At 41.6% G+C, this 21,023-nt stretch overlaps 1 protein-coding gene across 5 annotated transcripts in view; it reads left to right on the top strand.

Moving 5' to 3' along the window:
• The first annotated feature begins 797 nt into the window (after window positions 1-797).
• Window positions 798-21,023, top strand: part of tpx2 (TPX2 microtubule nucleation factor) — a 24,023-nt gene continuing 3,797 nt past the window's right edge. For 2 of the 5 annotated variants that reach the window (XM_061687110.1, XM_061687144.1), the window contains exons 1-12: window positions 798-860; window positions 1,122-1,258; window positions 6,054-6,137; window positions 6,239-6,314; window positions 6,436-6,495; window positions 8,872-9,004; window positions 14,534-14,702; window positions 14,782-14,923; window positions 16,971-17,184; window positions 17,254-17,349; window positions 17,420-17,593; window positions 17,682-17,828. In XM_061687110.1, the coding sequence (XP_061543094.1) occupies window positions 1,147-1,258; window positions 6,054-6,137; window positions 6,239-6,314; window positions 6,436-6,495; window positions 8,872-9,004; window positions 14,534-14,702; window positions 14,782-14,923; window positions 16,971-17,184; window positions 17,254-17,349; window positions 17,420-17,593; window positions 17,682-17,828 (1,407 nt within the window). In that variant the 5' untranslated portion in view covers window positions 798-860; window positions 1,122-1,146. The other 3 variants (XM_061687136.1, XM_061687118.1, XM_061687127.1) reach the window with 3 other exon arrangements.

The following is a 21,023-nucleotide window of genomic DNA, read 5'->3' as shown; positions in this document are numbered from 1 at the left end:
ACCCGCCCAGTGTGGGACGGGGTGCCTTGCTCAAGGGCACCTCAAAAGTAGCCGGCAAGCATACTAGCATCTGTCCAACAACTAGTTGCCTTTTTAAAAAAAAAATTGTCTGCAGCGGGACTTGAACTTGTTACCCTCTATATTGATTTGCAACCATATTACTTATAAAGCTGTTACTGTAATTAGAGTATATAATACTCAAATGAGATCAGTGTTCAGATGGAAATTTACTTTCTCATTCAATTGGAAGTGATTTGTTCAGCAATATTTTTGAAACGTGTCTGAGTATTTTAACAGGATTGTGTCTAACACAGCAAAATGTACTACATAACAAAGAACATCTTTAAAACTGTGCCCTTTTTAAGATGGATGAATTATATGATAGTTTATTACCAGTTTTTCTTGAACACACCATAAAATTGTAAAATAATTTGCCCCGCTTTACAAAAAAAATAAAAATGTTGGTGTCTAAATTCCTCGATTTCTGAAATGAACCATACTATACGTATATCAAAATCTTGCACACCGACCAGCATAATCATGACTGTCGCACTTCCTTTATGTTGTTTTTGTTGCTGAACTTTACAAATAGGGGTTAGGCGCACCCTTGGTTATAATCAGTTTAGAAGCCCAAAAGAGTACGCCATATTAAAAACTTTTTGTCATGTAAACACCCGTTTGGGTGGAGAGATTGCCCCCTCTCAGTGAATCCTGGGCGCTATAGGGGGCGCTGTTGATGCGACTTGGTGTGAGCCAATAAGCGGCGAGGTGACGAGCACAAAGTCACCGATTGGGCAGTTTAAAAAGCACCGCCATTACAGTTTTACTGCGCAACTTGTACTCGGGCTCGCATCCACAAGGTAGGTGTTTACGTTGGTAAACTTTTATAGCTCTTAGTTCCGTGGCGGCAGTAACGACACCTAAAAGTTTGTAAGTAGCTAAGCGATGTTACGGTCGTTTATTGACGCGTGGTTCAACCTTTCGAAGCGTCTTCTAGTGCAAAATGTTAAACGCAACATGGTTGCCGCGTTCATGCGTATACGTAAATTAGCCAAGCTTAATCGGTTGCTCAGGTCAGAGACAAATTGATATTTGGTTAACTTCTTCAGTCATTTATTCAGGAACCATATACACGCTGCTGTTGAAATGGCCGAAGACCTCGTCGGTGACCCTGCGGGCAGATATGAATTCGACGCGCCTTCCCACGTCGTTGATTTCAAGCAGTTGGCAAATGAGCCGTGCGACGATGAATGGTTCGGTAAGTAATTCACCATAACTTGTTACTATTGTTTTACAAACCACGGATGCAGGTGGTTAGTTGACAACAGCAAAGTGTGATCGAAAGTGGGTTACGTACGCCCTTGGTTGTATGTGGGTTTATGCTCATCAGCTGTCTTCCAGTAAAATATGACTGTTTAGTTGAATGATCTTTGTCAACATTATAGTTGACAAAATAAACCGGATTACTTAAAGCACTTACGTCAAAGTTGAGGCCCGGGAGCCACATCTGGAGCGCCAGACTTTTATTTTTATGTGCCTCACAAAGGCAAATCATGTGCGTCAATTTACATTTTGTGCGAAAATTTGAAATTGCCATATGCAGTAAATAATGTTGAGACATTGCAAGCATTTTTGTAGTGATATACCAAAATGACAATTCTTGATCAAAACCAAAATGAGGAACATTGAAAGCAGAAACACTGCAAGTATCTATCAATCAGAATCATCTTTATTTGCCAAGTATGTCCAAAACACAAGGAATTTGTCTCCGGTAGTTGGAGCCGCTCTAGTACAACAAACAGTCAATTTACAGAACACTTTGGGGACATAAAGACATTGACAAAAAACATCAGTCAGTGTTGCATTTTGTATGCCAAATAAAAATAGTGCTTTACATTAATTAAATTATGGCTGTCAAATTAAAGCATTAACTCATGATTAATCACAAAATTACTGCATTATTTGTGTATTAAGTAGACTTTACGCCGGTGTGCTCGCTATCGGGTGATGATTGGCATTTTATGCTGATCAGCTTTCATGTTATTCGCCGATCCGATCAATGACGTCATCGATCTGCTCCGCACAAGAAGTTAACTCTGTCGCTGTTGCGTATGACTCCAAAAGCAAGTTTTTCGCCTTTTCATGTGTCTTGTAGTGCAGTATTGTAACTATCTGATGGCCATTAAAGTTTTTTCCCCCCCAAGAATGTCTAAAAATACGTCATGTGTGTGGTACTATTTTGCGTTGTCTCAGAAAAACGACTTGCAAGTTATTTGCAGTCTGTGCACAACAGAAGTACGTTGTGGGGAACGTCATCTAAATGCTTCAACACAAATTTGATTGGGCACCTGAAGAATGTCCACAACTTGGAGCATGCTGCGTTCAAGAAACGCAGCGTGAGAGTGGAAAGAAAAAAAAAAAAAAGGAAAAACCAAACTACGCGAACTCTGGACAACACCTGTCCATATAGCTGGGACAGTGAGAAAGTTAGTGTAAGCATGTCATTAATAGTATTTATTAATTTAATTACAGTAAGTTGGCACCCATTATTTCTCTGATCTGACTTAAAGTTAAGTAAGTAGCCAATCCTTGAATGCCCCCTAGAGGTCATTGATGTTTAACTTTTTTTTTTTTTTAAATGCTGGAGAATAATTTTGAGCTGGGATGGGCTCCAGCAGACCCTATAAGGATAAGCGGTACAGAAAATTTATGCATTCAGTATATACAATAAATGAACAAGTCATGTAAATGGACACATTTCTCCATCTTTTGATCGGATTGGTTATCTGTTTTTTTAAACGTGCTGATCTGTGATTGGCCCCAAAAATCCTGAATCCTGTAAGCCTAGTATTAACTTGGACAAATCTTTTTTTCCCCTTTTAGGGACCACGCTCCTTTCCCTTAACTGTGGATGGGTATCCAAAATACGGTGCAGGTTTCTATAAGGTCAATGATGAGGTCACCGCTTACGCCAGTGCAAAGATTGGTGTGCTCGATGGCAAAAAAAAAAAAATCTAAATTCACCCGATGGTACTTTAAATAAAATGGTTATTTGCATATAGTGGAGCGCTGAACTGTCTTTTCATGGAAGCACAAAAAGTTTATAATGCCATCTCAAAGCAAAATGAGGAATTGTGTGCTAGATTTCGCCCATGTGATTAATTGAGATTAATAATCAAAATTCAAAAGTGTGGAATAATCAATTTAAACAAATTATTCAATTGACAGCCCTAATTAAAGTATGGAAACAAATCAAACTTGACAATTATTAATGGAAATTATTAGTACAATTGCTTTTATGGCTATGACTGCAGAGCTACCAACCTAAAGAAAGTCCCTTCCAGAACAATTCAAGGCTTGAATTAAGCAGTCTTGCATTAAAGTTTGGGAGTTAAAATTTGCATTTTGCCCCTCAAAAAACACACTGAAAAGCAAAACTAATATTTAAACGCTACAAGAACCACAATACATATGAGACTTCGGAGTCTGAACCACCACACAGACGTTGAGTCTCTTAAAATGGAATATTAAATATGACGGGGAAAATAAATTTATTTTAGCATTACACTTCAGCTGGGCCATGTCTGTGCAATCGGTTAATTTGCCCACAGCAATAGATGTATACATTCTGCTTTTCCCAGGTTTCCAGAAGCTTTACTGTAACATCCTTTTCAAGTAGTTCCACTCTGCGAAGATTGGCTGTCTGAGAGAGACCCTTTTTTTAATAGCTGAAGTGACAAGCTGCTTAGTTTTGTTGTCAACTCTCTTAGTCAATGACAGCAGGCGTGCAGTTGTTTGTTTCTTACTCAGTAAAAGGGTGCTTATATCCATATCACCAAGGTTACTTGTTGCGTTCAGTAGACAAAATATGAATACTTCAGTCATTCCAATTTTGAAGCCCATCTTGTCCAAGTTTGTAGCGAATGACTGTCTCTTGTTTTTTTATTTTTTGGGGGGGATGCTTGGATTTTGGTTGAGCGAGGAGCCGTGTGAGCAGCTCTTGACAAAGTCCACTTGTACAAACTTTTTTTTTTTTGTCAGGGGCCATGTCAAATTAAATTTCAAATGGCCTTCCTGGTTTATGTCAGATGATGTTTGAGAAAACTACAATTAACTATTGTAGTGTCAAGGAAGTTCACACTGGAATGTCCACCATACAGACCGGCTTTGTGTAAATAGGTGACTTATTGATTGGCTTTGTTTGTTAGATGTTAATTGTTCCCTAATAGTAGTAGACGTTGTGTTCATCCACCCCACTTATTTTACTGTTCACTGTTGGTTTATGTATTCAAACATCGTGAGGTTCACCTTGTGATTTGGCCTACCTCGTTATCGTTCACTTGTGTAGTCTAGTGGGCAATGCATGTCATTGCCCTTTGAAGTAAAGAATATAATCATCAAAGCCACAGCGCCTCTAGATTACTCGCACTGCACATGGCATAATTTCACAAACTCACCCTGCCAAAGTAGCTAGTGGCACAGGCAATGTTACTGGCCACTGCTTAAATCGACTGGCATTTGGCTAGTTGGTGTTATAGCATTAGCCTCCCTGGTAAGCTCTATTTGGGGGTGCTGGAGAGGAGGGAAGTTGAATCTTGGACTCAGGAGGAGCAGTGTGGTTTATCACCTCTCTGTGGACCATGGCTACACCCTCATCAGGGTCCTTGAGGGTGCATGGGAGTTCACCCAATCAGTCTATGTGTTTTGTGGACTTGGAAAAGGCATTCGATCGTGTCCTGTGGAGTATGGGGTACTGCACCCCCCAATAAGCGCTGTTTGGTCCCCGTATGATCGGTGTCAGTTTGGTCCGCATTGCTGGCAGGAATTCTATTACGTCTCCACTGAGAGTTGAGTCAGAGGTGTGATGGTGGTGGGTCTGGGGCGTGAGTGTCCTTTTCAAATCTGCTGTAGGTGTTCAAGTCGTCGGCTAGTTCTTTATTGATCTCAGCTTAGGGGGGTGGTCGCTTGTAATTGGTTAGCAATTGTAATGCATGCCAGGCTGATTTAGTTGTTAGCGGTAAACTTCTTTTTTAACTTTACTGCCTAATTTCTTTGCAACGTTAATTTCTTTAGTCAGCCAGTTTCTAGCACAATTATACAGGGATCTATCCCCACTTCAATGGGCTTCGCATTTACGTTTTGCCTGTATGGTATTACGCAGTGATCAGATGAGCCCAGAGCTGCACTAATTTATTGCAAGTTAATCGCACAGACCCGAAGCAAGGTTTTATAAAAAATTGGGGGTCTCCCGATCCGATCTTTGAGATCAGAAATCTCCCAGTGAGGCAACAACTAACCAATAGGACAAGCTGAGAGGACAGAAAAGGACAAGACTGGGTGTAGGAAATGAACAAGTCGGTGCTACTGAGGAGCGGTGCAGTGGCTTTTATAGTTTCTAAACCTGTAAAAACCTGTGAGTTGATATTTTAATATAACATGTTATTATTAGTGGTCCCAGCACAAGCAATTAAAGCCTATAGCGTGTCTATGGAACTTATTAGTGAGTGAACATATCACATGCATGTTAGTCAACTGGTGTAAGGAGTTGCTGAGCCAGCACTTTGAGCAAGGGTGGACTCGGCCCCAGTTCACCCACAAGGCTGGGGGCCAAGCCAGCGAGCCCATCCCGCGGGGGAGCCAGCCACTCCCCAAGAGCCAGGAAAGTCCCCCATCCCTACTGAAGTGCCCCGACCAGTCCCAAAGAGTGGCATGGGTACCGGACTATCAGAAGAAAATAGATGGATAAAGTGGATACTATGTATGTTCTCTTCCATCCATCTATTTTTCTATACCCAGGGCTCGAAGTTAACCTTTCAGGGAACACTTGGGGCACTAAGGCAATAAATGGAATAAAAATATTTTGGGATATTTTACATCCTGTAGTGGGCAATCATACTTTGAGCCATAGCTCCTTACACAAGCTAATTAAAATACAACTCAAAATTACTAAAAATGTCTGCTAAAGTGGATCTTGTACAATAAGTATTAATAAAGTAATATTTGTTTGTCAGCTTCGTAATCTAAAAGTGGTTAAAATTGACTTTTGTTTTTAGATCGTCAGGCCATTGATTCAACACATCATGCAACCCCTAAACACATAGCTGCTGTGGGCCCAATGAGAATTGCAGTAACAGATGGTTAGTTGTGTGAATGCTAAACATTCAGTTATTGTACAGATTTGATCTTGTATGCTGATTTATATAATTGTCTTAATTATTGTTTCATGTGTGATTTTCAGTTTCTACGGTTGCTAACTCCACATCTTTTGACAGCGGCGCTGTTCCAAAGATTAAGGCCAATGATCAACCACGCAGGTGCCTGTGTAACGTCTGTGTGGTTATGGACTGCCATAACTATAGACTTGTTTATATCTTATAGCTGAAATGATGATTTTTGCATGTTACTGTTACAACTGACTCACATTTGTTCTTTTAGAGTTTCAACACACAAGAGGAAAGGTTGTTTACCTTCTCGGCCATCCAAAAAGGCTAAAAAGTAAGTGCTACATTAGGTAGTAATCGAAAGGCAGAACAGGCTGCTATGTTTGACACCTGAAATAGCCTGCATGTGTACTTAGACATATAGGAGGGGGGGAAAAAAGTACCTTGGCTGAAGCGTTCCCCTTGAGTTTTATGAGCTGTTGCTTTTTTTTTTTTATTAGTGTTGTGAGCTAAAATTTTAGTTGTTTGTGTGAAGTTTAAAAATAAATAAATAATAATACAAAAGGTGCCATTAAAGGACTGTAATGGCCTCCTATGTGGCCACAGTTGCCGAGCCACTTTCAGCCCATTATTGAATTGAACAAATGCAAAATGACAACATTCGCTAGTTGCTTACAGCAGGTCAAAACCCACCGCAAGACGATCACCTCAATCGCTGGCCATATTCTCGGTGTCACTCATTAGGCCACACCTTAAAGCCGCACACATACACTACAGATGTGACTTTTGGGCTTGTCCCAACATGCTTAATAAAGCCTCTTTATTTTATTACATTTAGTTTTTATATAACACTTTGCTATTTCCTTAATAGAAAAGTGTTTCTTTAAAATGGCGTGGGGGGGTGGGTGCTGCAATGGGTTGATAAAATTTCAGTGGGGAATATTGTTTTGCTGCAAATAAATTGAGTTATAACCTTGGTCATGGAATGAGTTAAACACTAAAGCCGAGATCTCTGTACTAGAGCATCTATAAACTCATGGCTTGAGCTAATTATTTTCAAAAAGACAAATGTTAATGCAACCAAACAGGAGAAACAATTTGCGTCTCAGAAGAGTCTTGTTAACAAGCTGGACAATGAATGAATGGATTAAAAAAAGAGAAAAAAAAAAAGAAGCAAAGTATGTGAACTCAGGCTTCAAAATGCTCTCTAATTGAGACAGTCTTGAAGATGCTGTGGGCGTGTCTTAAGAGAGCGCTGAAAATACTTCCTCTCCTGTCACTCAAATACACATTCCACCTTCCTTCTCTCACGGCTCCTTTCCAACGACGGCGATGTCATGCGCTTTCACGAGCTGCAGCGAAGCGGTCTCTGAGCCAGCATAATGTTTACCACTGTATTACATCACCTTTTCTTTTAACAACATTCAATAAACGTTTGGGAACTGAGGATACTAATTGTTGAAGCTTTGTAGGTCGAATTCTTTCAAATTATTGCTTGATGTACAGCTTAAGCTGTTCAACAGTCCTAGGTCTCCGTTGTCATATTTTACGCTTCATAATCCGCCACACATTTTCAATGGGAGACAGGTCTGGACTGCAGGCAGGCCAGTCTAGTACCTGCACTCTTTTACTACGAAGCCACGCTGTTGTAACACATGCAGAATGTGGTTTGGCATTGTCTTGCTGAAATAAGCAGGGGCGTCCATCAAAAAGACATTGCTTGGATGGCAGCATATGTTTCTCCGAAACCTGTATGTACCTTTCAGCATTAATGGTGCTTTCACAGATGTGCAAGTTACTCATGCAATTAGCACCAACACAGCCCCATACAATCACAGATGCTGGCTTTTGAACTTTGCGTCCATAACAGTCTGGATGGTTCTTGTCCTCTTTGGCCAGAAACTCTATATACTGTACTTTGCGGGGTACATTTTGACATATTTTAGGGCCCTAATGGGTCCAACCACAACCAGCTCCCTCCCCATGATTCCAGCCCAAAGCTCAACAACACTTACTAGCTGACGTTGCAGCCTTGTTGCGACATGGTGGCTATCCACCCAATCATCTACTCCTCCATCCATCTGAACCTTTCAGAGTTGCACGGTGCCGCTCATCAGTTAATCTCCTATTGCAAAGAATACCTCTGCATCATTGCTTGCTATTGGCATAAACTGAGAGTAACTGGTGGTGTGGCCTCTATCCTTCTCTGACATAAACACTGTTGAGAACCTTTTGGAGCATCCTCACGCAAAAGATCGTTGAGCGTTTGAGGCTGTTCACATCCAAACAGCAGCTCTGGGAGGCTATTCTGACATCATTCAAAGAAATTAAAGATGAAACTGTAAGAAAATGATGCTGACATTGGCATTGACCATTTAGGTAAATATGAGCATAATTTGAAACGGTTTATAGATGTAAGTATACTTGCACATAATTTGGCAAATGGCGATTTGTGCTGGTTTTAAATGGCTATAGTTTTATAACAAAAATACTTGTTTATTTTGTATTTTAAACTAGGCTACAGCTCTTAGCTATGAGAGTGTCTTTTTTTTTTTCATGATTTTTTTTTTTTGGAGCCTCTTACTGGGTGCCTTTTTTTTAATATAAATTCCACCCCCCCCCCTCCCATTAAAATTTTGCAGACTTGTTAAGACTCGTGTCTGTGATGTCTGAGTTACAGGACTTTTTTTTTTTTCTCTTCACCTTACAGGACCTTTAACTCTAATTGTGCTGTGGACAAAGAGGAGACCAGCAGAGACGTTAACAATGAAGAACAGTATTGTGTCGGAGAACCCAAAATGACTTCAGCTGACAGTCTCTGCAACGAAGAACCCTCCATATCAGTAAGCAGTTGATGCAAACACCATAACATTTGTCTTTTGTAAATGCTGTCATGGGCATTCTTTTAGAGTTTGTCCAAGTCAAAGGTCATTTTTGAGTTGTTCTGGTGATTCAGGCATTCCATGGCGTGTACAGCGCCAACTGTGCTTGTTAGTGAACGCATTTTACTATAAACACGGTTCTTGTGCAAGTATGGAATTTGATTTCATACATTTCCAGGTCTGGAAAAGGATGGAAAATGGATACTATTGTATGGAACAATATTCATGTTTCAAAGACTGTTACAACAGCTCTGTTTACTTAAAAAAAAAAAAAAAAAAAAAAAAAAAAAAAAAAAATGTAATTGTATATAAAAAATGTACAGTGGGTACAGAAAGTATTCAGACCCCCTTAAAGTTTTCACCGTTTTATTGCAGCTATTTGCTAAAATCATTTAAGTTCATTTTATTCCTCATTTATCCACACACTGCACCCCATATTGACAGAAAAAAAAAATATTGTTGAAATTTTTGCATTTATTAAAGAAAAACTGAAATATCACATTCAGATCATTTGCTGTGACACCTGGATATTAACTCGAGTGCTGTCCATTTCTTCTGATCAGCCTTGAGATGGTTCTACACCTTCATTGGAGTCAGCTGTGTTTGATTAGGAAAGCCACACACCTGTGTAAGACCTTACAGCTCACTGCATGTCACAGCACTGGGGGGGGTCTGAATACTTTCCGTACCCACTGTATATATACAGTTCTGTGAAAAGGTATTGGCCCCCCTTTCTCAAATTCATATTTTTGCATAGTTTCCCCACTTTGTTTAAAACCATCAATCAATTGTAAATATCAGACAAATATAACCCATTTGAACTTAAAATGCTTTTTTAAAATCATTTAAGGAAAAAAAACTATTCAGTTATCTGGCCCTGTGTGGAAAAAGTAATTACCCCTTAAACATAATAACTGGTTGGGCCATCCTCAGCAGCAACAACTGAAATCAAGTGTGTTCCGTGACTGGCAATGAGTCTCTCAGTTTTGTGGAGATATTTTGACCCACTCTCCCTTGCAAATTTTTTTGAATTCTGCAACAATTGAGGGTTTTGAGCATGAATGGCCTTTTTAAGGTCATGTCACTCCATTTCAATTGGATTGACTTGCTGGTGTTTTTTGGCTCGTTACCTAGCTGTAGAACCCAAGTGCGCTTGAGGTTACAAAGTCATGGTTGAACATTCTCCTTCAGGATTTTCTGCTAAAGAGCGGAATTCATGGTTCCATCAATCTCTGAAAGTTATCCAGGTCCTGAAGGAGCTAAGCAGCCTAAGACTATTACACTGCCTCCACCATGTTTGACTGTTGGTATGATGATCTTTTTATGAAATGCTGTGCTAGATTTACGCCAGATGTAACAAGATAATCATTTTCATCTCGTCAGTCCATATAATCTTCTCCCCAAAGTCTTGGGACGTATTCAGATTTATTTATTTTGCAAAAAGAAGAGCTTTTGTTCTTTTTGATCACAAGTGGTTTTTGCCTTGGAACTATGCCATGGATACCATATTTCTCGACTGTTCTTGAATTTCTTTGGATCGTGTCATTTTGTTGCAGGTTTTTTAGATCTTTTGTCTGACTTGATTTTGTTTGGACAGATTCTGTTTAAGTGATTTCTTGATTGAAGAGGTCTGGAGGTAATCAGGCTTGGGTGTGATCAGCCACAATTAATTCATGTCTTAACAATGGAGGTAATTACTTTTTCACACAGGGACCGGTAACTGAATAGTCCACCCCCCCCCCCCCCCCTACATAAAATGCCATTTTAAAAACGGCATTTTATGATAACTTGGGTTATATCTATTCGTTTGATCTTGAACATTAAAGTGGGGAAACTACGCCGCCGCATTCTCGATCGATTTTTGCAGCATAATTAAACTCATCATCTGGTCATCTAAGTCAATTTGTTCTAGCAGACTCTGTTCCACGGTCACTATTGTTCCTTGTTACAGGAAGGAAAGTAAAAACGGTTACTGGAAATGGCCACAAAATGCAGAGGAAACTCTACCCTGTGGCGTTCTTGCCAATATCAGCCATAGCTTCACCCCCGACTTGGAGAACTACGGCACACGTGGGTTGCGCTAGAGTATAAAGGCAAACTGCGCGCAGGATAGCCGCAGTGACGTCAGCGCTGTCGCTGTCCGCGCGTGTACAAAGAAGCCGTTAGACTATTTGAGCAAACACAGCAACCTGACAGTCAGATTTTCTAATAAGTAAACATAAAGTACTCTGAGGACATAAATTAGCGAATTTAAAATGAGTGATTTTAATTATTTACTTTAGTTGGTGATGGCAACACGTTTGACTGATGCTGCTGAGCAATTGTGGGGCGAAATGAAGAGGCGGAAGCAGCACAAATGGTTAACTCCGTAATATTTAAATCCACTTAGAAACAAGGATGAAATCAACAGGAAAAAAACTAAATATTGTATTAAAACGCCAAGACGCTTCCTGTTACAAAAACTATGAACTGAACACTGCACCGTTGTTTCAGTCAACGAGGACCAACAGAGAGTACAGCTTTGCCATCCTGAGAGCTTGCATCAACAGTCGCTTATGTACACCATATATATGTGTAATGGCTATAATCTGGAAATTATTTGGTGACAATGGCATATAGTCGTAATGATGCACATCTATTCAAATGTCTTTTTTTAAAAAAAGAATTTTTTTTTTATAAAGACAAGTCTGGAAATAGTATGGAATTTAGAAATCTCAAATGTGTATGAACCCTGTATAAAGATCTAGGCAATGTAGTTCCATTTGATGTCATTCTCCAGTGTGGAAGGCAGTTGGTGAAAAGGGCTTCAGTTTGAATTTCAGGGTTCCTATGCAAGTATGGAAAAGTCTGGAATTTGATGTAATAAAATTCTACCAGGTCTGGAAAAAGTATGGAAAATTAAAACTATTGTATGGAAAAAAAAAAGACTTATAACTAAAACGAAACATTGAGTACCTAAAAATAGATTGATCTGTTTTTTTTAGTTTTCCAAAACTTAAATCGTTGTTTTGTTTCTAAATAGTTTGTTTGCATGGTTTTTCTCGGGGTGCTCCAGTTTCCTTCCACATCCCCAAAACATGCACGGTGGGTTAATTGAAGACTCAAAATTGTCCTTGGGTATGAATGTGAGTGTGACTAGTTGTGCCCTGCGATTGGCTGGCGACCAGTTCAGGGTGTAAACCGCTTCTCGCCCAGAGTCAGCTGGGATAGGCTTCAGCATGCCCGTGATCCTAGTGAAGACATGCGGTATGAAAAATGAATGAAGTGCTGAAAATGTTCAAAAGACCACTGAATTATATACTGCTTAATTATTGTGATATGGCTTAAACTATTTTATACCTAAATGTTCCTGGTTTTAAATGGGTGAGGCTAAAAAATTATCCTTGTGATGTCAAGAGGTTTAGGCATATACTTTCCGGTAGGTTTCAGTTTTCCCTTATTCCATGCAGTGGCCATTTGGTGGAATTGCCACGTCCTCATTCTTAATGGACCGAGTTCTGCCAGTATAGCGTGCAGTCAGTCATCAAAGTATGCGGACAATGGAGAGAGGAAAAAAAAAATAAAAAAAAATCTTCCCTGAAATGTTTTGTAATTTAGGCTACAATGTGTTTGCCGTCCACCCCACACATTTTGGAAAAGAATACGCCGGAAGCGAACGCCTGCTTTTACTTCCAGGTTTATTGACTTGCGTCACAAAGTTGCAAGTTGAGTCTTTGACTCAAAAGGGGGGCCACGTCTCTTTATATTCATAAACCTTCGGAAAAGTGACACAAACCTAATCAATCGCTCTATTCTGGAAGGTTTGCTACATGGACGGAATAAGAGTTCGAGATTACAGCGGTTTATTGTTGCAATAAAGCACACACGGGGTGGACTTTTAAGGAAAATGTAATTAAATCAAAGGGGTAAAACTAAAGAGAAACTATGCCAAGTGGCTGGACGACAAAGATTACAAGCGCAAACGTACGTAAAGAACAAAATGTAGGGTCAATGACTGATGTGAGTGTGGAATGAGGATGTGCAGTGACAATGCGAGAGCTGAGAATTTATGTGACCGCTAAGTAATCCCAATTATGCACCAATTTGTACCTGGGAAACGGCATGTTGTACTCTCGTTGCGTAGAACAGAATTTGGAAAACCGGGTCGCGCTTCCCCATGGATGGGTGCCGCACAGGTGGATTTGACGAAAAGAAAACACAGGAGTTCAAGCGTGGGCTGGCCTGAGCATTTGGGGTGGCGCTGGTCTGCCATGAGCTACGTAATCCCTTCCTGACTGATTTTTGTCCGTAAACTTCCGCGCACACAACACGTGTAGTTTCGGGGCACGGGCAGAGTGCTTCTGCAGTCAGCGCTTGTTGGCGTGGCGAGGAAGGTTCAGTGCGTATCCGCCACCTCGTGGTGAAAGGTGGGGCTCTCTGGCGGTGCGCCAGTGTCTTTGCCAGACAGAAGATAACAAAGAGTGCAGAACAACAAAAGCTCTAGCTTTTTATACCAAGGAGCAAAGAGGGCTGACCTCGAGGGTTTCTAGTGGGAGGAGAGACCCTGCCTCTGATTTTTAAAATTCATTCTAGAATTTTCCTGTGGTTTTCATACGAGTGGAATAGAAAATTAATTATTGGATCTCAGATAAAGAAATCTGTTCCCAGCTTTTGCAATGTCACGCACATACCCTGGTTAATCTACGCAATGTTTTTCAGCGTTGTGGTGGCTAAGAGCACTTATTTGTGATGTAACATTTGTTGTGTCAGGTAAAACATCTCATCTGATTAAGTTGACAAACTGATTTAACCAGCAGACCTGTGAGGAAACGGTCATTGAGGGCATTGGTGTCATCTGCACTAGGCGCTTTCATGTAAAGTTTGTAAAATATAAAAACAGACATTTAAATTTGGTGAAAACTGGGCACAGTTTGCGTCTAGCAGTAACTCTCCACCGCCAGTCGGTGTCACCCGTGTTACAGCAATTGTCCTAGAGCTCTCTGCCACTTTTGATGAGAAAATAACAAATGGTCCATTGAACTTTATTTGAGTTCTTTGTCACTTTTGGGAAGAGGTTCTCCCAACCTTTTGGTTGGCATCTCAGTTTTGCACAAAAAAGGGTCTTTTGAATGGAAGCTCTCATTTCTAGGGGAGCTGTAAATTATTTTAAGGTCTGGGTGACAAAAATCAGCTTTCCTGTGACCGTCTGGCTCAGCGGGGCAGCAGGGAGGAATGCAGAGTTTATCAGTTGTGGGGGTTGCTGTTGGCACCTTGTTCCGTCCGGGCGTACTCTCTAGCGATGGGATGGGTAAGTTGCACATCTGTGAAGGCACGAAATGCGGAAAGGTACATGCAGGTTTTGGAGCAATGTTTGTCGTGTCTCCTTGCTCTGCCCCTAGCTGTCATTGTATCGAAGTGTTGAAATACTAGCATAGGCTTGCGATTGTTCAAGGTCAAAGTCTTGGGACATCCTCAACACACCTCATCATAAGCTTGCATCTGCTTCGTTAGACACATGTGCTAGGTGGTTGCAGTGTGGCCAGACCTGGGAAGCCTCTAGCAAGTAACAAGAGAGAGGTGATCAAAGACCCCTATGTGCCAGTTGCCGAGCATATAATGCAGATACAGAAGCGAACCCCTCAACGCTTCCGTCAGTTGAGTCAGCAGGAAAGAGCCAAAGGTGTGGTGGTTTGTTTGTTGTATTTCTTGAGTGGTTATGTGACACAAACTCACATGGATGTTTAAAATGCTTTTAACAGGTCCGCCCAAAGCAAAGGCCCAGCGATTGCGACTCACTCGGCCTCAATCCCCGAAGTTTGCAACAAGACTGAGGTGCCGACCTACCACAGTTAAAAGCAGTACACAACTGGAGGCTGAAAATGAGGAGGTGGAACTTAAAAAGTAAGATCTAAATTAAATGCTTGCTTCCATACCATCTGAGCTTTCAAGTACAGGAAGTCCTCGAGTTACGACGTACTCGACCTACGACGTTTCGACTTTACGACGCCCGTGCCACGTCCGCCATTTTGTCCCAGCAACATAGTGTTTCTGCTTAGCTAGTGCATAGTGCTTGTCAGCGTTTGTGCACCGGGAGTATCTTTGCCTTTTTCGACCTCCTTTTTGTCACACTCTCAGCAGTAAAGTAAGTACAGCATCTTATTTTTTTTAATTTTAATGTATTTTAGTTTCTTCATACGAAGTGTTAACCTTTCCTGCCACGGTCACCTGACCGTGGTCGGGAGACTCCTTCTCTAAGGCCAAGATTGTCCTCCTCAGGGTTAAGACACGAAGCACCGATTTGCTGCTTTAATGGCTTTATTAGTTCCTGCACATTCAACGTCAACGGGTCCTCCGCTAATCGCTACACTTCCCCGGTCGCCGTCACTACACTTGCTACTGTACACACCCGCACCGGCGCGCACTCCCTCCTCCTTCACAGTCCCGCTGGACGACGCCTGCGCAGTCCCATCTCACTCACACATCGACGCACATGTCCATACACACTGAGCATGCTGTCACAATCACGTGGGACAATACCCGTAACAGAAGTATTTCAACTTTAACGGTGAAATCTGACTTGCGCGTTAATGCATTAACTCGTTCGTAAATCGAGGTACAGTGGTGGTGCCTTGAAATGCAAGTTTAATTTGTTCTGTGGCCATGCTCTTATCTCAAAACATTTTCACAATTAAAATGAATAGAAATGCAATTAATCCGTTCTCGTCACCCCCCCCCCCCCCAAAAATGTAAGTTTTTAAGAAAGTAGCAGTGTAATGTAAAATATAGAAGACAATGTAAAGATTAACTGCTTTTATAAAGTGTAGTGAAGCCAAGTCTGTCATACGCACACACTGGTTTCATTTGCGTGCTTGTCTTTAAATGCTCTGTAGCGCTCTCACCCTATGTGCTCTCCGCACCTGTGAGCAAGAAATGCCTGGGTCTCTCATTGTCATTATTTTTGTTTTATGGTTGGTTTAAGTAAAGTCCAACTGGTAGTGACAATGCCTGAGGCCTCTTTTTGAAGGATATTTACTAATTACATCAGCCATAGGGCTGCCTGTTGTCAAGTAAGGGGATGCTCGTGCTGCCATATAGCACTTGTTTCTCAAGTTTTGGCTCGCAAGTCAAAGCAAAAACTCGGCCAGTCGACAGCTCGTATCTCAGTAGTAGTACGTCAGGTCACTCTTATCTCAAGGTACCACTGTAATTGTTAGTCCTCTCCAGTCTGCTGAAAGCCACACCCCTCACTGATGTGCGTGAGTCTCAAACATGGCCATTGTAATAGCGTGCAGTTAAGTGTGCAAGATGTGACTGAGTTCACTGTCCAGCTTCAACAAAAGTGTGCTACCAATACTAAGATGGCATTAGCACTGTCAACAAGCCACCATTTTCTTTATAGTGTTACTAGAACACAAAATTGGATTTAGTGTAATGCCCTCACATGAGTGAACGGAGAGCCACAGTCGCCGTCGTACTTCTCAGCCATTTGAGTGCCGGGAGCAGTAAAAACACAATCGGCGCACTCTCAGCTGCCGCTATCAGCCGCTGCTCATGCTCAGACACTCTGGTGGAACGGGATCAAGCTAGGCTGTGCTGATGTCATTCCCCAATCCCCTCCCAATACATGACACGGTCACAGCGTGATTTCGAACCCTGGTGTGGTCGACTGCACAGGAAGTGTCACCGTAGCATAACCCAGAACACAATGCAGAGGCACAAAATAAGACTTGTTATACACGCACTCGCCGATGCAACCCCACCAGGCCCTGCCTTTTATTTATTTATTTATTAAATGTTTTTAAGTGTGACTTTAAATTAAGTTTAAATGTGTTCAAAGGGGTAAATTTATTTAAAACAAAAGTCTCTTTCAGGGTGGGGCTGGTGATATATATATTCCCCATGATTAATAGGGGCTTTGCTGTAATGTCAATTTACTGCTTTTAAACAGGTCAAATTTCAAGGCCCAAGAGCTGAACAAAAAAATTCTCGAGAGAGGAGCGAGTCTGAAGAAGCCAGTGGTGAAGGAGCCCACTGCACAAGAGGCTTTCACAATGCACATTGAAAAGAGACTCCAGGGTAGGCAGGCAACTAAACCCCAAGATGAGCCACAGCCCACTTTCAAAGCTCAAGAACTGCCCAAGAAGATCCTGGATGGAGTTGTGGTGAGTTCAAATTCTTCAGAAAAGCATTGATTGTTTCAGGTGGGATTAACTGGACTTTCTTGTCAACAGGGAGTGCCAGAAAAGAGAGTGAAGCAGCCAACTGTGGCACACTCGCCAGCCTTCAGCCTTCCCAAGAAAGTTCGTATTGATGTAACCACTGAAGAAGTAAGGACCAGTTTGTTGAGTGGAATTCCTTCCCCATCCTGCATGGAATAACGTTGAACCCTCTTTTCAGGTGAAACCTCTCTCCTCAATCAAGCATACCCCAGTTCCTCAGTTTGGCACACCATTTCAGCCTATGCTTCAGGATAAGCGACACACAGAGGTCTGTCCTTTCTCGTTTGAGCAGAGGGAGCAAGAGAAGAGGAAACTTAAGGACGTCCAGGAACGAAAGGAAAAGGAGGAGGTGGTGGGATGGATTGGCCTTTGGCCCTCCAATTGCACACGCTTATTCCTAGGAATAACTCAAAAATAATAACAAATGTCCCCTCCTCCAGGTTCCAGCATTCAAGGCTCAGCTGCTGCCACACTTTGACAGGGTCCATCTCCCTGAAAAGAAAAAGGTTGAACCCACAAAGCCTGAGCCCTTCAGACTTCTGGTTGATGAACGCGGCACAGTCAAGAGTGACCGCTTAGAGCAAATGGTACACATTAGGATATGTAATACACACGCTGTAAAACCACACATGGTTCTTTTTAATCCCTTTGGAAGGCCCTGCAACCATGTACCCAGTTAATACTGAACTCATCTTTTCTGTTAAATAGACGAATATTAACCGCTGGAGAAGCTACAACAGGGTCCAAAATATCTGCCATCTCATCACTAAGTGTGATGTAAAATGAGGTCTTTGGCGACGCAGTCCTCAATTTCCATCACTACAATATGCAATGCATGTTTTTAAGAGTTTACAGTAAGCATAACCTTTTCTGGGTGGCCAGCAGCTCTCAAAACAAATATGGAACCTATTTATTTATTTATTAAATATATAACTTGACGAAGAGAGCGTTGATTGATAAATTAAAACTGAGTGGAAGGCAGAGGTAAACAAAGGCATTTGCTGATCGGTCAAAAGCAGAGCTGTCAAATGTTGGGGAACGTCTGTATTTTGTTATGGGAATCGCCAAATGCTGACTTCTCCCACTGGCCGTAACAGTGAGTACAAATTTCGTAAGTGAATTCGATGACAAACACTATATTGTGAAAACAAACTTAAAAAAACGGTGTGTCCATATTGAGCAGTCGCCAAACCTCCTGCTTACCAGGTACTACTGGTGGTGACTGTTTTTATTGCTATACAAAATTTTGTATAGCAATAAATGCTATCCAGTTTAGTTTTAATTTTATTTCCAACCCTGTACAATGTACATTTTTATTCGTTTAGGCGCAGTCTCAGTTACGGGGTCTAGTTCTGTATTTAACAGATGCATAAGGCGCACCGCATTATTGGCCGCAGGCATGGTAAAACATACGGTAGCATGCATGCACGCTAAAACAATGTTTTTAAAAAGCCAGTGGAAGCAAAACTCAGTTCTGTTGTACTTTTTTTGAAGTATTTAACAATGTACTCACATTATTTTTTTTGATCAATCCATCAAAGTCCTCATGTTCTGTAGCCGAAATGAACAGCTGGGCAAATTCTCCAACAAACACGCTGGGTTCCCTCTCCTCATTGTCAGTCAGTCTCGTTGCCGTGCGGCTCCTCAGAAATGATGCCGGCTTTCGCGAAAGCTCGAACAACAGTCAAAGCAGATAAATCAGCCCATGCATCCACAATCCATTCACATATAGTGGCGTAACTCGCCCGGCGCTGCCCCCTAGTCTTAGTAAAGCGGTGTTCGCCATCTGTCATCCATGGCTCCCACGCCGCTCGCAACTTAACTTTGAACGATCTTTTTACTGCAGTAGGAGCGGAAGATGGCCAGCTTTTCCTTGTAATCCGCCGGAAGTTGCTGCGCCACGGTAGTCCTTGCCCGGATGGATAGATGGCGCCGATTCATAACACGAAAGCACCAAGACGGACCTCCTTGAAAATGTTCGATTTTCATTTCTTCTGCAAGCGTCTATTGCCCTCAGTCGAATGGTGACTGTAGAGATGCTTCACCCGGCTGTTCTTTGATCCTTAATCCATTGCTCGAGTTGGTCTTCCAACTCGGGCCACCTCGCCTTGTTTCCGCAGAAACTACGCTTTGGCTTCTTGACTTTCCGAAGCTCGTTTTCCTGCTGATCTTGAATTCTCTCGCGGCTGCTCGATTCCCATGTTCCTCTGCGTAACTGATAGCTTGCAATTTAAACTGTGCTTTTTTTTAAGCTGTGCCATTCTCGGGGGTCCTTATCCAAACTGATGCACATAATGTAACCATGTACCTACTGGGGGCGTGTCTTTAATGTCCTCTGTCACGCTCACCCTTCCTCTCTATAAGCAGCGTGTCGGCAGGCAATGTCCCAGTCAGTCAAGCGGAGCGCTCATCAAAGTCGCACAACATTTACAGATTTTGAAACTCGGTGCACACACAAGGCGTGCTGTATTATAAGGCGCCCTGTCCATTTTGGAGAAAAGTTAAGACTTAAGTGTGGCTTATGGTTGTGACAATACGGTAGTTACGCCCATACCACTGGTTGTTCCGTATATTGGGGGGTGGAGGAAATCCAGCGTCTGACATTACGACATATCCACATTGAACAGCTGTTGGTGCAGGCTATTTTATTGCGTCCCCCGACTGCCGCGCCGCAGAGGAGAAAGTTCTTTGTCAATGCATTGTAAGTCACTGATCGCCTCCATGGTAGCAAATAAGCTACACTTCTTACATGTCACGGAGAGGATGAGGAGTGGATAAGCAAAGAATGTCAAAGCCATGCTAATTGCTTAATTGTTACATGCAGTTGCAAAATAAGTGATTTGGCGGTACAGTACACTTGCCGCATTGATCGGGTTGGGGCCGAGTTTTCGCGGAGAGTGACAACAACAAAATAACAGGACAATTAATACGTATTTGGAGAGATAAATATAAAATAATACACATCCACACAGGACGCTGGGTCTCAACCGGAAATGAATTAGTTTGTCACTTCACAATGTGGGCAGGTTAAAAGTATATTATTAATAAATATTTCTATTACCTTTTATTAGGACCACAATTTGAAAATTTGCATCGCCTCAGCACCAATTGATCACATAGGAAATATGTTGTAGAAATAGCATGCAAGAAATTGAATTGGCTAGTTCATGTATAGACAAAAGTTTTGGTTTCTATTTTGTGCAGTCTATCAACAGTGTTACTGGCAAAAGAGTGCAGTTTAAATTTTGATATTTGAGATCTGATTAAGCTGCTTTAATGAACTTGTTTCCAGGGTTGAAAACAGAATTGGCAAAATGCAACTTAACCCATAGACGCATATATATTTGATGTAGAAACGTCGAAATCTCATATGCTGGTAATTTGATTCTACCTGCAACAGCGGCTGCCGTTACAAGATGCAATTAAAACTAGAAATTTCGGATCCATAATTTCTTAACAATTATGTCTGTCGCAATGTAATGTTCATGACAAACCTTTGAAAATATGGAAATTTGGACAAATTGTAGAAGATACCTGGGATAGGCTGCAGCGTGCCCGTGACCCTAGTGTGGAGAAGCGCTACAGAAAATGGATGGATATTCTGGAAGTGAATTTTTATAGGTTGGCAGCTTTGGGGATGGGAATTCCCGCTAACTGACCAAAAGTGAGTCAGCAATGTAGTAAACTCAATGTTTGCCTCCATTGCTTCATCAGACAAACAGTTCTTATCCCAGATCTGATTTCTACCAACATTGTGTGAATTCATTCCTGCGTTATTAGAG

The sequence above is a fragment of the Phycodurus eques genome, chromosome 1 (assembly GCF_024500275.1).
Source record: "Phycodurus eques isolate BA_2022a chromosome 1, UOR_Pequ_1.1, whole genome shotgun sequence".
Lineage (NCBI taxonomy): Eukaryota > Metazoa > Chordata > Actinopteri > Syngnathiformes > Syngnathidae > Phycodurus > Phycodurus eques.
This window is presented reverse-complemented; position numbering and strand designations above follow the sequence as displayed.